We start from the raw sequence: 18,407 nt of genomic DNA on the forward strand, positions 1-18,407 counted from the left end.
TTTCCCCTCCCCCTCCTTTGAATCGCACCAAAACCATTGTGATTCCATTCCATCTCTTATATTTTCATTTCATCTGAATACTTCTAAAGTTTCCATTCATTTTTCTTCTCTTGTCTGTTTTGACTTGCTAAGTGTGGACTTTGTCTAAAGTTTCCATTCATTTTTCTTCTCTTGTCTGTTTTGACTTGCTAAGTGTGGACTTTGTCTGGGTGCCATCAATATGTGAAGTGGGGGTTTGGAATGAGGGCCACTTTCATTGTGTTTGTCATGCCCAAATGTGACCACACTTTTCATCTTTCTTGTATTGATATATGTTCAATTGTTCTATATATATTTTTTAAATTTTAATTATTGAGTCTTTCACCAAATATCCACTGCTTATGAAAGGGTAATGTAATAAATTTTTTTTCTCTTTTCATGTGTCAAATAGCACACATCATTGTTCATTGTAGCATAGTGAGATTGTGAAATTTTATAGCTTTTCAGGGTAGACTACACACCTGTATGACAGTCTTATTTACTTTTTCTTTGCTTCGAATGTTCTATTTCCAGATGTTTAACTGTGTGAGGACCCTTTTCTCCCTTTCTTTAGAGCTAAGACTCAGAATTTTCAGTTTATATCAGAGTCACATTTAATCAATGAAATGAGTTAATGCTTGTGAAATTAGATTTGTACTGCTGAATCTGATATTTGTAACTACTTTTATAGTCTGCAAATTTGAACTACTTTTATTGGGAAATATGTCAGTTTAATCTTTAGATCCTAAGGTACAAAAAATATATAATTTTAAATATTTTTGAAATTCACATTAAAAGAATTCACACAATTTAAAGTCCATTAATATAAGTCACAAAAATAAAAAGTTTAGGAGTAAATATTTCGGAAATTTTAAAAAGTTAATCTTTATAAGTAATTCTATATAGTAAATAAACAATATAGAAGAACATTTTGATTTAGTAAATAATAATTTACGATAAATGTTAATAATTAATTTGTTTATATTAAACACAAATCTGGCATATTTTGATTTTAAAACACTAAAGAACGAAACCTATTCTCCTTCAAGGTAAAGATGCGTACGGTGAAGAAAAATAACATCAAGTTCTGTACCGGTCGGCACCGGACGACCGCAGTATACTCATGGTAAAATCATCACAAAACCCTGCGTCTTATACGACTCTTCGTCCTTCCATGACATCTTGCCGGACGACCGAATGGTTTATGTCGAATAAATCTAATTTAATCCAGAACGTGGTTACACGTGTAGAAAAGAGCAGTTATAACAACCATTGACGAAGTAAAAACACGTCCTCTAGACCACTCCCCTGGTTTTCAGGAAACCACCAGGCACGACCCAAAGACCACTAAGCATGTCCCTAACCATCAACTGATTGGCCCACATGGCCAAGGCCCAGGTCAACCTACTAAAAGGACTTCTGAAAAGGGGGGAAAGGTACGTTTTCCATACTATCAGAGAATTCACACTTGAGCACCATCGCTGACTTGAGCGTCGGAGTGCAATCGCAGGTACCCCCGCCGGCCGACCGAAGCACGCGAAGAGAAAGAAGACTTGAAGAATAGGACAACCAAGAGTGAAGAAGACACCTTGTATCGACGTGGATCAACATTACTCAGTCCCCAATATCCATACAGGTACAATTGGCGCCCACCGTGGGGCCCGAGTAATCATTATTCCCAGACCCAAGGATCCCAACGCTTGAAGATGGACTCAACGGCAAACAACAACAATGATATCTCCGAAGAGCATAGGACCATACTCCAAACCCTCCAGATTCAGATGCAGGAGTTACTCCAAAAAGGAGTCATCGATCAACTTCGCCAGGATGAAGAAAGGAAAAGACGAGAAGAAGAGCGTCAACAACACGCAGAGGAGATAGCACAATTGAAAGAACAGAACAAGAGATTGTTGGATAGACTTGAGCAATCTGAACGCGAAGGGCATTCACGTGCACCTTCTCCATCACCGTTCCAATCAGGAACAAGAACAATAGCCCAGGCTATACCTCACACGTCACTCGTTCAACACACCCGTCAGAGTGCAAAGCCAGTAACCCCAAACGAGGTAGCAAACCCGAAAGGCCATCCGTTCACTGATGACATCATAGCCACTCCTCTCCCTGACAAGTGGAGGGGCCTAACGATAAACCTTTATGACGGTTCCACAGACCCAGACGAACATCTGAATATATTTAGAACTCAAATGACCCTTTACACAACCGACCGAACGGTATGGTGTAAAGTCTTCCCCACCTCTCTCAGGGAAGGCCCCCTTGGATGGTTTTCGGACCTTCCACCCAATTCCATTGCAAGCTTCGACGCTTTGGAATTGAAGTTCACCACGCAATACGCCACAAGTAGACCTCATCGGACATCCTCCATGTCTCTTCTAAATGTCAAACAAGAAAGGGGAGAATCATTGAGAACATTCATGAACAGATTTAGCAAAGTGTGTATGAACATTCGTAATCTTAATCCAGAAATAGCCATGCATCATTTGGTCTCGGCCATACTACCAGGAAGGTTCACTGAAAGCCTTATCAAACGACCTCCGTGCAATATGGATGAATTAAGAACAAGAGCAACAAAGTTCATGCAGATAGAAGAACATATTGACTATCATCGAAAAACTTATGCTGAGAACACGGACAATAGCAAAGGAATTCGTCCCCCCACAATACCGACCGACCGAGAACGACATCGCCCCAATAGGGGACCCCGTTTCCACAACTACACTCCCTTGATTGTACCAAGGGGTAAGGTTCTCGACGAAGCACTGCAGATTGAATTGATTCCGACATTGAGGCCATCACAAACCCCTCCCAATGCCGACACCAGTAAACGTTGCCAATATCATCGTAACTATGGCCACACGACCGAAGGATGCCAAGCACTGAAAGATAAAATTGAAGAGCTCGTCCAGGCCGGTCATCTGCGCAAGTTCGTGAAAACCACCATCACTGCACCCAGGTCACCCCAGCGTGATCATGATCCCCGCGAACGTTCGGGACGAAGAGACGACCGGACCCGTGACAACCACTATCGTTCAAGCAGAAGAAAAAGAAGCGAAAGTCCGATCAGACGAACGAGGCCTAAAAGCGAAAGCCCTGAACGTAGAAGTCGAACTAAACAAAAAGTTCGCACAGTCATCAATACAATCGCTGGACCGGTGTCGCTCGGTCAGCCCCCTCAAGAAATTAATTACATTGTAGGTGGCTTTGCGGGTAGAGGATGCTCTAATTCAGCAAGGAAAAAACATTTGAGAGAAATTCAATTAATTCACCGTTCATTCGGTCGGAATACATAACGAAAGTTATCCGAATTATAACTTAAACGTTATTCACCAATCTTGGTCAGAAATTCAATTAATTCACCGTTCATTCGGTCGGAATACATAACGAAAGTTATCCGAATTATAACTTAAACGTTATTCACCAATCTTGGTCAGAAATTCAATTAATTCACCGTTCATTCGGTCGGAATACATAACGAAAGTTATCCGAATTATAACTTAAACGTTATTCACCAATCTTGGTCAGAAATTCAATTAATTCACCGTTCATTCGGTCGGAATACATAACGAAAGTTATCCGAATTATAACTTAAACGTTATTCACCAATCTTGGTCAGAAATTCAATTAATTCACCGTTTATTCGGTCGGAATACATAACGAAAGTTATCCGAATTATAACTTAAACGTTATTCACCAACCTTGGTCAGAAATCGAAATTATTTATGCCTCGTTCGGCATCAGAATTATTCAGAATTATTTATGCCTCGTCCGGCATCAGAATTATCTTATTACTTTAATGTAATCAGAATTATTTATGCCTCGTCCGGCATCAGAATTATCTTATTACTTTAATGTAATCAGAATTATTTATGCCTCGTCCGGCATCAGAATTATCTTATTACTTTAAGGTAATCCGAATTATTTACGCCTCGTCCGGCATCAGAATTATCTATTAATTCATTAACCGTTCGTTCGGCCAGAATATATAACGAATTATAACTTCAACGTTATTCACCAACCTTGGTCAGAAATCGAAATTATTTATTAATTAACCGTTCATTCGGTCGAGATTATATAACTACGGCTATCCGAATCATATACTTCTTCAAACCCGGATCTATGCTCACAACAATCTCTGCAACATAAACACGAAAGTAAGAAACAGATACGCTATTAGCCGAACGACCGCAAGAAGAAGGTGCTCACCTTTTAGTTCCGCCTACTGCTTGGACGACCCATAAAGAGCTATCAGTTCCCGCGTAGGGAGCCTACACGGTAGTTGATTCACGACCATCAAAATTTCTTGGTCGATGGGAGACAAAGATTCCCAAAGCCGATGGTCAAGAGAGGTGGGATTCTCCGTCCAATAGAATGGAAATTTTGTGCTTCCAGCGGCATTATAGAATAGATTTCGTGCACCGGACGACCGCAGGATACTCATGGTAAAATCATCACAAAACCCTGCGTCTTATACGACTCTTCGTCCTTCCATGACCTCGAGCCTGGGGGGCAAGTGTACCGGTCGGCACCGGACGACCGCAGTATACTCATGGTAAAATCATCACAAAACCCTGCGTCTTATACGACTCTTCGTCCTTCCATGACCTCGAGCCTGGGGGGCAAGTGTACCGGTCGGCACCGGACGACCGCAGTATACTCATGGTAAAATCATCACAAAACCCTGCGTCTTATACGACTCTTCGTCCTTCCATGACATCTTGCCGGACGACCGAATGGTTTATGTCGAATAAATCTAATTTAATCCAGAACGTGGTTACACGTGTAGAAAAGAGCAGTTATAACAACCATTGACGAAGTAAAAACACGTCCTCTAGACCACTCCCCTGGTTTTCAGGAAACCACCAGGCACGACCCAAAGACCACTAAGCATGTCCCTAACCATCAACTGATTGGCCCACATGGCCAAGGCCCAGGTCAACCTACTAAAAGGACTTCTGAAAAGGGGGGAAAGGTACGTTTTCCATACTATCAGAGAATTCACACTTGAGCACCATCGCTGACTTGAGCGTCGGAGTGCAATCGCAGGTACCCCCGCCGGCCGACCGAAGCACGCGAAGAGAAAGAAGACTTGAAGAATAGGACAACCAAGAGTGAAGAAGACACCTTGTATCGACGTGGATCAACATTACTCAGTCCCCAATATCCATACAGGTACAATTGGCGCCCACCGTGGGGCCCGAGTAATCATTATTCCCAGACCCAAGGATCCCAACGCTTGAAGATGGACTCAACGGCAAACAACAACAATGATATCTCCGAAGAGCATAGGACCATACTCCAAACCCTCCAGATTCAGATGCAGGAGTTACTCCAAAAAGGAGTCATCGATCAACTTCGCCAGGATGAAGAAAGGAAAAGACGAGAAGAAGAGCGTCAACAACACGCAGAGGAGATAGCACAATTGAAAGAACAGAACAAGAGATTGTTGGATAGACTTGAGCAATCTGAACGCGAAGGGCATTCACGTGCACCTTCTCCATCACCGTTCCAATCAGGAACAAGAACAATAGCCCAGGCTATACCTCACACGTCACTCGTTCAACACACCCGTCAGAGTGCAAAGCCAGTAACCCCAAACGAGGTAGCAAACCCGAAAGGCCATCCGTTCACTGATGACATCATAGCCACTCCTCTCCCTGACAAGTGGAGGGGCCTAACGATAAACCTTTATGACGGTTCCACAGACCCAGACGAACATCTGAATATATTTAGAACTCAAATGACCCTTTACACAACCGACCGAACGGTATGGTGTAAAGTCTTCCCCACCTCTCTCAGGGAAGGCCCCCTTGGATGGTTTTCGGACCTTCCACCCAATTCCATTGCAAGCTTCGACGCTTTGGAATTGAAGTTCACCACGCAATACGCCACAAGTAGACCTCATCGGACATCCTCCATGTCTCTTCTAAATGTCAAACAAGAAAGGGGAGAATCATTGAGAACATTCATGAACAGATTTAGCAAAGTGTGTATGAACATTCGTAATCTTAATCCAGAAATAGCCATGCATCATTTGGTCTCGGCCATACTACCAGGAAGGTTCACTGAAAGCCTTATCAAACGACCTCCGTGCAATATGGATGAATTAAGAACAAGAGCAACAAAGTTCATGCAGATAGAAGAACATATTGACTATCATCGAAAAACTTATGCTGAGAACACGGACAATAGCAAAGGAATTCGTCCCCCCACAATACCGACCGACCGAGAACGACATCGCCCCAATAGGGGACCCCGTTTCCACAACTACACTCCCTTGATTGTACCAAGGGGTAAGGTTCTCGACGAAGCACTGCAGATTGAATTGATTCCGACATTGAGGCCATCACAAACCCCTCCCAATGCCGACACCAGTAAACGTTGCCAATATCATCGTAACTATGGCCACACGACCGAAGGATGCCAAGCACTGAAAGATAAAATTGAAGAGCTCGTCCAGGCCGGTCATCTGCGCAAGTTCGTGAAAACCACCATCACTGCACCCAGGTCACCCCAGCGTGATCATGATCCCCGCGAACGTTCGGGACGAAGAGACGACCGGACCCGTGACAACCACTATCGTTCAAGCAGAAGAAAAAGAAGCGAAAGTCCGATCAGACGAACGAGGCCTAAAAGCGAAAGCCCTGAACGTAGAAGTCGAACTAAACAAAAAGTTCGCACAGTCATCAATACAATCGCTGGACCGGTGTCGCTCGGTCAGCCCCCTCAAGAAATTAATTACATTGTAGGTGGCTTTGCGGGTAGAGGATGCTCTAATTCAGCAAGGAAAAAACATTTGAGAGAAATTCAATTAATTCACCGTTCATTCGGTCGGAATACATAACGAAAGTTATCCGAATTATAACTTAAACGTTATTCACCAATCTTGGTCAGAAATTCAATTAATTCACCGTTCATTCGGTCGGAATACATAACGAAAGTTATCCGAATTATAACTTAAACGTTATTCACCAATCTTGGTCAGAAATTCAATTAATTCACCGTTCATTCGGTCGGAATACATAACGAAAGTTATCCGAATTATAACTTAAACGTTATTCACCAATCTTGGTCAGAAATTCAATTAATTCACCGTTCATTCGGTCGGAATACATAACGAAAGTTATCCGAATTATAACTTAAACGTTATTCACCAATCTTGGTCAGAAATTCAATTAATTCACCGTTTATTCGGTCGGAATACATAACGAAAGTTATCCGAATTATAACTTAAACGTTATTCACCAACCTTGGTCAGAAATCGAAATTATTTATGCCTCGTTCGGCATCAGAATTATTCAGAATTATTTATGCCTCGTCCGGCATCAGAATTATCTTATTACTTTAATGTAATCAGAATTATTTATGCCTCGTCCGGCATCAGAATTATCTTATTACTTTAATGTAATCAGAATTATTTATGCCTCGTCCGGCATCAGAATTATCTTATTACTTTAAGGTAATCCGAATTATTTACGCCTCGTCCGGCATCAGAATTATCTATTAATTCATTAACCGTTCGTTCGGCCAGAATATATAACGAATTATAACTTCAACGTTATTCACCAACCTTGGTCAGAAATCGAAATTATTTATTAATTAACCGTTCATTCGGTCGAGATTATATAACTACGGCTATCCGAATCATATACTTCTTCAAACCCGGATCTATGCTCACAACAATCTCTGCAACATAAACACGAAAGTAAGAAACAGATACGCTATTAGCCGAACGACCGCAAGAAGAAGGTGCTCACCTTTTAGTTCCGCCTACTGCTTGGACGACCCATAAAGAGCTATCAGTTCCCGCGTAGGGAGCCTACACGGTAGTTGATTCACGACCATCAAAATTTCTTGGTCGATGGGAGACAAAGATTCCCAAAGCCGATGGTCAAGAGAGGTGGGATTCTCCGTCCAATAGAATGGAAATTTTGTGCTTCCAGCGGCATTATAGAATAGATTTCGTGCACCGGACGACCGCAGGATACTCATGGTAAAATCATCACAAAACCCTGCGTCTTATACGACTCTTCGTCCTTCCATGACCTCGAGCCTGGGGGGCAAGTGTACCGGTCGGCACCGGACGACCGCAGTATACTCATGGTAAAATCATCACAAAACCCTGCGTCTTATACGACTCTTCGTCCTTCCATGACCTCGAGCCTGGGGGGCAAGTGTACCGGTCGGCACCGGACGACCGCAGTATACTCATGGTAAAATCATCACAAAACCCTGCGTCTTATACGACTCTTCGTCCTTCCATGACATCTTGCCGGACGACCGAATGGTTTATGTCGAATAAATCTAATTTAATCCAGAACGTGGTTACACGTGTAGAAAAGAGCAGTTATAACAACCATTGACGAAGTAAAAACACGTCCTCTAGACCACTCCCCTGGTTTTCAGGAAACCACCAGGCACGACCCAAAGACCACTAAGCATGTCCCTAACCATCAACTGATTGGCCCACATGGCCAAGGCCCAGGTCAACCTACTAAAAGGACTTCTGAAAAGGGGGGAAAGGTACGTTTTCCATACTATCAGAGAATTCACACTTGAGCACCATCGCTGACTTGAGCGTCGGAGTGCAATCGCAGGTACCCCCGCCGGCCGACCGAAGCACGCGAAGAGAAAGAAGACTTGAAGAATAGGACAACCAAGAGTGAAGAAGACACCTTGTATCGACGTGGATCAACATTACTCAGTCCCCAATATCCATACAGGTACAATTGGCGCCCACCGTGGGGCCCGAGTAATCATTATTCCCAGACCCAAGGATCCCAACGCTTGAAGATGGACTCAACGGCAAACAACAACAATGATATCTCCGAAGAGCATAGGACCATACTCCAAACCCTCCAGATTCAGATGCAGGAGTTACTCCAAAAAGGAGTCATCGATCAACTTCGCCAGGATGAAGAAAGGAAAAGACGAGAAGAAGAGCGTCAACAACACGCAGAGGAGATAGCACAATTGAAAGAACAGAACAAGAGATTGTTGGATAGACTTGAGCAATCTGAACGCGAAGGGCATTCACGTGCACCTTCTCCATCACCGTTCCAATCAGGAACAAGAACAATAGCCCAGGCTATACCTCACACGTCACTCGTTCAACACACCCGTCAGAGTGCAAAGCCAGTAACCCCAAACGAGGTAGCAAACCCGAAAGGCCATCCGTTCACTGATGACATCATAGCCACTCCTCTCCCTGACAAGTGGAGGGGCCTAACGATAAACCTTTATGACGGTTCCACAGACCCAGACGAACATCTGAATATATTTAGAACTCAAATGACCCTTTACACAACCGACCGAACGGTATGGTGTAAAGTCTTCCCCACCTCTCTCAGGGAAGGCCCCCTTGGATGGTTTTCGGACCTTCCACCCAATTCCATTGCAAGCTTCGACGCTTTGGAATTGAAGTTCACCACGCAATACGCCACAAGTAGACCTCATCGGACATCCTCCATGTCTCTTCTAAATGTCAAACAAGAAAGGGGAGAATCATTGAGAACATTCATGAACAGATTTAGCAAAGTGTGTATGAACATTCGTAATCTTAATCCAGAAATAGCCATGCATCATTTGGTCTCGGCCATACTACCAGGAAGGTTCACTGAAAGCCTTATCAAACGACCTCCGTGCAATATGGATGAATTAAGAACAAGAGCAACAAAGTTCATGCAGATAGAAGAACATATTGACTATCATCGAAAAACTTATGCTGAGAACACGGACAATAGCAAAGGAATTCGTCCCCCCACAATACCGACCGACCGAGAACGACATCGCCCCAATAGGGGACCCCGTTTCCACAACTACACTCCCTTGATTGTACCAAGGGGTAAGGTTCTCGACGAAGCACTGCAGATTGAATTGATTCCGACATTGAGGCCATCACAAACCCCTCCCAATGCCGACACCAGTAAACGTTGCCAATATCATCGTAACTATGGCCACACGACCGAAGGATGCCAAGCACTGAAAGATAAAATTGAAGAGCTCGTCCAGGCCGGTCATCTGCGCAAGTTCGTGAAAACCACCATCACTGCACCCAGGTCACCCCAGCGTGATCATGATCCCCGCGAACGTTCGGGACGAAGAGACGACCGGACCCGTGACAACCACTATCGTTCAAGCAGAAGAAAAAGAAGCGAAAGTCCGATCAGACGAACGAGGCCTAAAAGCGAAAGCCCTGAACGTAGAAGTCGAACTAAACAAAAAGTTCGCACAGTCATCAATACAATCGCTGGACCGGTGTCGCTCGGTCAGCCCCCTCAAGAAATTAATTACATTGTAGGTGGCTTTGCGGGTAGAGGATGCTCTAATTCAGCAAGGAAAAAACATTTGAGAGAAATTCAATTAATTCACCGTTCATTCGGTCGGAATACATAACGAAAGTTATCCGAATTATAACTTAAACGTTATTCACCAATCTTGGTCAGAAATTCAATTAATTCACCGTTCATTCGGTCGGAATACATAACGAAAGTTATCCGAATTATAACTTAAACGTTATTCACCAATCTTGGTCAGAAATTCAATTAATTCACCGTTCATTCGGTCGGAATACATAACGAAAGTTATCCGAATTATAACTTAAACGTTATTCACCAATCTTGGTCAGAAATTCAATTAATTCACCGTTCATTCGGTCGGAATACATAACGAAAGTTATCCGAATTATAACTTAAACGTTATTCACCAATCTTGGTCAGAAATTCAATTAATTCACCGTTTATTCGGTCGGAATACATAACGAAAGTTATCCGAATTATAACTTAAACGTTATTCACCAACCTTGGTCAGAAATCGAAATTATTTATGCCTCGTTCGGCATCAGAATTATTCAGAATTATTTATGCCTCGTCCGGCATCAGAATTATCTTATTACTTTAATGTAATCAGAATTATTTATGCCTCGTCCGGCATCAGAATTATCTTATTACTTTAATGTAATCAGAATTATTTATGCCTCGTCCGGCATCAGAATTATCTTATTACTTTAAGGTAATCCGAATTATTTACGCCTCGTCCGGCATCAGAATTATCTATTAATTCATTAACCGTTCGTTCGGCCAGAATATATAACGAATTATAACTTCAACGTTATTCACCAACCTTGGTCAGAAATCGAAATTATTTATTAATTAACCGTTCATTCGGTCGAGATTATATAACTACGGCTATCCGAATCATATACTTCTTCAAACCCGGATCTATGCTCACAACAATCTCTGCAACATAAACACGAAAGTAAGAAACAGATACGCTATTAGCCGAACGACCGCAAGAAGAAGGTGCTCACCTTTTAGTTCCGCCTACTGCTTGGACGACCCATAAAGAGCTATCAGTTCCCGCGTAGGGAGCCTACACGGTAGTTGATTCACGACCATCAAAATTTCTTGGTCGATGGGAGACAAAGATTCCCAAAGCCGATGGTCAAGAGAGGTGGGATTCTCCGTCCAATAGAATGGAAATTTTGTGCTTCCAGCGGCATTATAGAATAGATTTCGTGCACCGGACGACCGCAGGATACTCATGGTAAAATCATCACAAAACCCTGCGTCTTATACGACTCTTCGTCCTTCCATGACCTCGAGCCTGGGGGGCAAGTGTACCGGTCGGCACCGGACGACCGCAGTATACTCATGGTAAAATCATCACAAAACCCTGCGTCTTATACGACTCTTCGTCCTTCCATGACCTCGAGCCTGGGGGGCAAGTGTACCGGTCGGCACCGGATGACCGCAGTATACTCATGGTAAAATCATCACAAAACCCTGCGTCTTATACGACTCTTCGTCCTTCCATGACATCTTGCCGGACGACCGAATGGTTTATGTCGAATAAATCTAATTTAATCCAGAACGTGGTTACACGTGTAGAAAAGAGCAGTTATAACAACCATTGACGAAGTAAAAACACGTCCTCTAGACCACTCCCCTGGTTTTCAGGAAACCACCAGGCACGACCCAAAGACCACTAAGCATGTCCCTAACCATCAACTGATTGGCCCACATGGCCAAGGCCCAGGTCAACCTACTAAAAGGACTTCTGAAAAGGGGGGAAAGGTACGTTTTCCATACTATCAGAGAATTCACACTTGAGCACCATCGCTGACTTGAGCGTCGGAGTGCAATCGCAGGTACCCCCGCCGGCCGACCGAAGCACGCGAAGAGAAAGAAGACTTGAAGAATAGGACAACCAAGAGTGAAGAAGACACCTTGTATCGACGTGGATCAACATTACTCAGTCCCCAATATCCATACAGGTACAAGTTCTTTTAACCATATTAATTCAAATTTTCACAAAATTCTGCACTCTTTACTGCAAGATCAAACCTAGATTACCATCAATTTTAATAATCATAAAATAGTATAATCTTTAAACCATGAGTTAGAAAAAATAATATTGCAAAAAGAACACTGCTATATAGAACCAAAATCTGCACTTTTTATTGCAAGATTGCAAGATGAAACGTACATTACCTAAACAAATCAGCATCAAGAAATGAAGCAACTTGATGTCAAAAACTAATTTATTATTAAAGAAACAAAACAACACATATAGTATAACAATAAGACAGAACCAAGTTTACTCAAAATTAAACATTCAGAAATACATGTTATAGTAATTTGTTTGAAATACATCCAGTGTTGGAGTCAAGGCATGCAAATCTCCTCCTCCTTGCTGCTCATTTTGATATTCAACACAAATACTTGGCAAGACAAATTCATCAGTTTCATTGCTACAACCCACAGGATCATCACATGCTTCATAAGGTCAATCACAACTACTAAGTCCCAAAATCAATTCCTCAAACTCCAAGTCACTAAGTTCATTGGTTGAATTTAGTGGCACATCAACTGTATTACTAAAATCTACCATTCCATAATTCTTATCATTAAGTTGATTCAAGAAATCATCTAGAAGGACTTCGCTTTGAGAGATGCTTTGCAAGTAATTGACTTGGTTTGGATGTGAGGTGGTAGCAGTAGTATTCTCTTGAGACATGTTTGACACCAAACCCAAAGGCTTATTCTTCAACAATTGAATTCCCTGATCACAAGCTTCCATTTTGGCATCTACATGAGCACAAAAGGCCTTCAATTGATCCTCTTCCATGTTTGCCATACTGGGATCCCAAGTGGGATACTTGATGTTGCTAATCTGTTTATCCACTTTGGAAATCTCAACCTCAATCATGTTTTTCCTATTCTCAAGAAACTCGTCAATACCATAAGTCTTGTGAGGTTTCCCATTCTTTAATTGACTTTCATAATACTTTTGAATCGTGGAATGTATCTCTACCGGGTTTTGGGGTGAAGTCATTGGCCCAATATCACCATTATCATCATCAAACACAATCAAACAGTGCTCACCACCACATTTCTTGGAAAATTCAGAGATCTTCTTCATTAGTCCTCTCTTTCTTCGCAAGAAAGTTGTCTTGCGAGATCTTTCATTTGAGATGTGTTTTAAGGTTATTCTTGCACGACCCATTTTCTAAGAAAACAAAATATGACAAAAAAAAGTTCAAGAAGAAACAATAAACAATAAACAAAAGAATTCAACTTAGTGATGTATAGTAGAAAGTATACCTTGGAAGAACAAACACGTGAGAAATGGAAGGAGAACAAACAAAAAGGAGAGAGTGAAATGGATACGCCAGAAAAAAGTTAAAGAGAAAAAAGAGAGTTAGTTTTGACACTTATTTTATTTTGTTGTCTTTTAAAGGGCAATGAAACTTTCTCAAGAAATCAAATCTTTTGAGATATTTAATGCATAAAAACAAAGATCATAACTTTCTTTAAATTAATTTTAATTAGATCAAATATATCATTATAATTTAATCTAAATTTGATTATAATCAATAAATATATACTACCTTCAATATTAAAAATTAATCTGTATTAATTGAAATTCAAATGTTACCTTGACCGTGTAATAATGATAATTTTGGATGAAAAGTTATGCAATCTAACTAAAATATTTTACAATGATTGACATATTTAATTAAAATTAATTCAAATGTGGCATGGGACCAAGAAAAGGTTTGGTAAATGTGTTTTAAAATAAACAGATTATATTTGTGTTTGATACCAAATCAAATTAATTTGTTATTACAGTGATTTTATATTAACTTAGTCAAATTACGTATAAAGATTGTTTCTTTATCAAAATAAATGAAATATCTTTTTTATCTTTCTCAACAGTAGATCATTATTAAGTCTCATTATAAATTAAATTTGTGTATATTATTATAATTTAATGTGATTATATTACAAAAGTTGTCTTAAATTTTTCTAAAATCACCAATCATAAAAAAATCGATAAAAAGTTAAAATAAACTAAATAATTGGAATTTTTTATAATCGTAGAAAAAACATTTATTATACAGAATATTAATTTATTTAAAAATTAATACAGAATCTAATATTAATTTCAATGAAGTAAAGAAATTTGAGTATTTTACACTGGGAGAGTAAAAAATAAAAGTGACTCCTCGTGTGAAACCGTTGAATCATCAATCATCTGCATCCTCTGCAACAATGAAAATTGCGTCCTCTTGTATTCTCTGCATTCACGACACAAATTTTAGGTTTCGTCATTTTTCTCATATCTCTTTTGATTCTCTACTGTTTAACTTCAATACATTTTTTTTACTAATAAATTTGTGATTCATTGTTTCTAATTTCGTATTGGCTCAAATAAGTCAAGGAATTCAAATTAGGAAGGTGTTATTTGCGTTTCTAGTTCCTAGTTTCTGGTTCGTGGTGAAGGTGAGTTATTAAATGTCAAAAGAAGTAGTAATCTGTTTTCTCATATAATTATTCTGCTTATGTTCCTCAGTCTGTTTTCTCTGTTTAATTTGCCTGAGCCATTATAGTAATATTTGCAATATTATAGTAAATGATGTTTATATCCTACATGTTATCTGGTATGTTACTTAACAAGATAAATTGATTTCGTAGGAGTTGCATACTCAGCTGGGGAAACTGCAGTTATACATGTGACACTTATTTTTTGGCTAGATTCTTAGTTACCGATTCATGAAAATATTCAACTACTTTAGTATCTTAGTTCAATACAAATATTATACTATAAACTAAATTTTCTTTTCAACTGACTAAAATCACTAAGAAACTAGATTAAAATCCTGAGCCTAGTTATTAGTTCATGTTGGGATGATTTATTTTGCATATCAGCTTACTAATTTGATTTTTAATTTGAGCTGTGTGATTTGATAAAAATTGAAAAAAACTAACTAGATAATTTAGATAACTATTGATACTTCCTAATGAGATATATATACCAACCAACTACTTGTAGTTATTGATCTGATTCGGTGCCATTTTAGTAAACAAACATCCATTTCATATAAAAGATTTTTCCTTGGTTTTCTCTATTTGCTATAGAGCTGTGGCTAATTGTATTTGATCATTCAGATACGAATGTTTTATACTACCTTTTCTGCATTTGATGTCTAATAATTATAGAAATTTTTGTTTCATATAGCACTTTATGAAATTACTATTTAACCCATGTTGCAGAAATTTTTTTGTTGGCTCTTGGTGAAAGTGAACGGTAAGAGGAGATTTTGAAGCGGTTGGAAATCATAGACATAAAAAATCTTTCCTGTTGAATTTGTAGCAATTGTACATCAGGCACTAGGAGGATTAATACTGGAACCTGTGGCAGGATTAATACTAGTTCTTAGATTTTTAGTACACAAGGAGGGACACATCAATAGATTTGATTTGAGAGCATGCTTTATGATTTTGCTGGTCTAGAGTATGAAATGGATCATGATCAAGAAATGAATGACTCTCTAAGTATGGATGAGACTCCAAACATAGAAGCACAAAAGTTTTATTAACTATTAGATGTGGCCTGGATGTAATAATCACATTGAATTATCTTTTGCTGTTAGATTTTTTACAATAAAATCTAAGGAAAACATGTCTCAAGGATCAAACATTAGAACTTATGAAAGAGACGCATCCTACTGGTAAACTTAGAAAAGATTTGGAAGTAGTTAAGAAAGGAAGAGATGAACTTTGAATGAAAATTGTAAATATTGAGAAGCTTTCTAAAGAAAACAATCCAATGATTCAACGATGATGGATGCATATGATAAGTCGTTAATCCATGCCACCAAGCTTTGAGGAAACTGAAGATGAAGATGAAGCACAATCACCCAATCAACCACTTGGTTCTTATCAAGGTAATTTTATTACACTATTCTATATATCTCTCTATGCTCTTGTATGTTCTCCCACCACCCTCCTTTGAATCACACCATTCCATTCCATCTCTTATCTTTTCATCTGAATACTTCTAAAGTTTCCATTCATTTTTCTTCTCTTGTCTGTTTTGACTTGCCAAGTGTGGACTTTGTCTGGGTGCCATCAATATGTGAAGTGGGGGTTTGGAATGAGGGCCACTTTCATTGTGTTTGTCATGCCCAAATGTGACCACACTTTTCATCTTTCTTGTATTGATATATGTTCAATTGTTCTATATATATTTTTTAAATTTCAATTATTGAGGCTTTCACCAAATATCCACTGCTTATGAAAGGGTAATGTAATAAAAGTTGTTCTCTTTTCAAGTGCCAAGTAGCACACATCATTGTTCATTAGTGAGACTGTGAAATTTTATAGCATTTGAGGGTAGACTACACACCTTTATGACAGTCTTATTTACTTTTTCTTTGCTTCGAATGTTCTATTTCCAGATATTTAACTGTGTGAGGAGTCTTTTCTCCCTTTCTTTAGAGCTAAGACTCAGATTTTTCAGTTTATACCAGAGTCACATTTAATCAATGAAATGAGTTAATGCTTGTGAAATTAGATTTGTACTGCTGAATCTGATATTTGTAACTACTTTTATAATCTGCAAATTTGAATTACTTTTATTGAAAAATATGACAGTTTAATCTTTAGATCCTAAGGTACAAAATTAACATATTAGATTTCCTGAACCTAGTCACTATTTCTCCTCCCTGCAGATCAGTAGGTGTGGTTTAGATTCAACATTTGGGAGGAACAGTGAGTGAGTGAGAGAAATGGCGATGCAGGATGTGGGATTTTAGAGAGAAAGAGAACTTGTTCCCAATTCTTCCAAAATTATCAATCTTAAAAAAGTCGATGTAAAAATTAAAATGAACTAAATAATTGCATTTTTTTATAATCCTAGAATAAAAACCATTTATTTTGCAGAATATTAATTTATTTAAAAATTAATATTGAATCTAATATTAGTTTCAACTTAGTAATAGACTTTGACTATTTTGCACAGGGAGAGGAAACAATACACTGAGAGATGTGATAGGTAATATTACAATTTTAATAGAAGAGAGACATATAGTAGATAGTAAAGAAAAACATACATAAAAATTTAGATGAGGAGGGAGAAGTGATAAAAGATAGAGAATTTATTACATTTGATATCATATCTTAAAATAAATACAAATAATTAATGCAGTAGAAAGAGAAAAGTTTAATCATGTATAATAGTATTTGTCTTATTACATCAATGATGTCTTTATAAACATTCTAACCTAAATTTGATTTCAATAAGCTAATCTTCATAAATTAGTTGTTATTCATTAAAATTAAGTTATTTACATTGATTGATGGGTTATAATGATATATTTGCATTGGAATTGATTTGATCTCATTAAAATTAATTTAGAGAAAGTTACCATATTTTTTTTATATATTAAATATCTCAAAAGATTTGTTTTCTCAAGGAAGCTTCATTGCACTTTAAAAGACAAAAAAAAAAGTAATTAACTCTCTTTTTCTCCTTAACTTTTTTCCTTAAGCTTTTTAATTTCACTTTCTCCTTTTTGTTTGTTCTTCTTTTTGTCAAGTACACGGTTATCAAACTCGCGGGTGAACCCTTAAAGTCATTCGAGTTTACAAGTTGACTGGTGCTTGGTGAGTGAACCTATGAGTGAATTCGTTTTTTGGCAAACACGGTGCAGACTCGGACAAAATCATTGAACTCGGTGTAAACTCGCAAGTTCAAGGCCGAGTAAACGAGTTATGAAAATATCCCAAAATGATTGAGATGTTCGTCGTCGCGCTTCACTCTCGTCGCCTCGCTGTTGTCGTGCCTCATCGTGTCGCGCCTCGCTATCGTTGTGTCTCGTCGTGCCACGTTCTCGTTGCACTATCGCGTCTTCTTCATTTAGGGTTGAGAGTGAGGTGGGTTTATGGGTTAATTGGGGGAAAGGTTAGATTTAGGGTTGAGTGATTTTTTAGTTGGGTTGGGTCAATGATTTGAACCTGATTGGGTTGGGTTGGGTTGGAGTTTTTAACTTAATTGGGTTAGGTTATTTTTAGGTTGGGTGTGGGAAG

At 39.2% G+C, this 18,407-nt stretch overlaps 2 protein-coding genes across 3 annotated transcripts in view; one reads left to right on the forward strand and one right to left on the reverse strand.

Annotated features, from left to right (window-relative positions):
* LOC137837173 (uncharacterized) overlaps window positions 1-18,407 on the forward strand; it is an 87,498-nt gene that overhangs the window by 2,475 nt on the left and 66,616 nt on the right. The window contains exons 4-5 of one of the 2 annotated variants that reach the window (XR_011085376.1): window positions 194-16,264; window positions 16,427-16,722. Coding sequence is in view for 1 of the 2 variants with exons in the window: in XM_068646061.1 (XP_068502162.1) it covers window positions 16,217-16,264 (48 nt within the window). In the remaining variant the exon portion in view is untranslated. Of the gene's footprint in view, window positions 1-193; window positions 16,265-16,426; window positions 16,723-18,407 lie in introns of those variants that run through there. The other variant, XM_068646061.1, reaches the window with a different exon arrangement.
* Window positions 12,288-13,723, reverse strand: LOC137837176 (agamous-like MADS-box protein AGL82). Its single transcript, XM_068646063.1, has one exon. It carries the CDS (start codon window positions 13,537-13,539, stop codon window positions 12,820-12,822), a length of 720 nt encoding a protein of 239 aa, XP_068502164.1. The 5' UTR covers window positions 13,540-13,723; the 3' UTR covers window positions 12,288-12,819.

Source organism: Phaseolus vulgaris, chromosome 4, assembly GCF_000499845.2.
Source record: "Phaseolus vulgaris cultivar G19833 chromosome 4, P. vulgaris v2.0, whole genome shotgun sequence".
NCBI classification, from domain to species: Eukaryota; Viridiplantae; Streptophyta; class Magnoliopsida; order Fabales; family Fabaceae; genus Phaseolus; species Phaseolus vulgaris.

Bases quoted from the DNA above. Each gene is read 5' to 3' on its own strand.
- LOC137837176 (XM_068646063.1), bottom strand. From the start codon at position 13,539: ATGGGTCGTGCAAGAATAACCTTAAAACACATCTCAAATGAAAGATCT.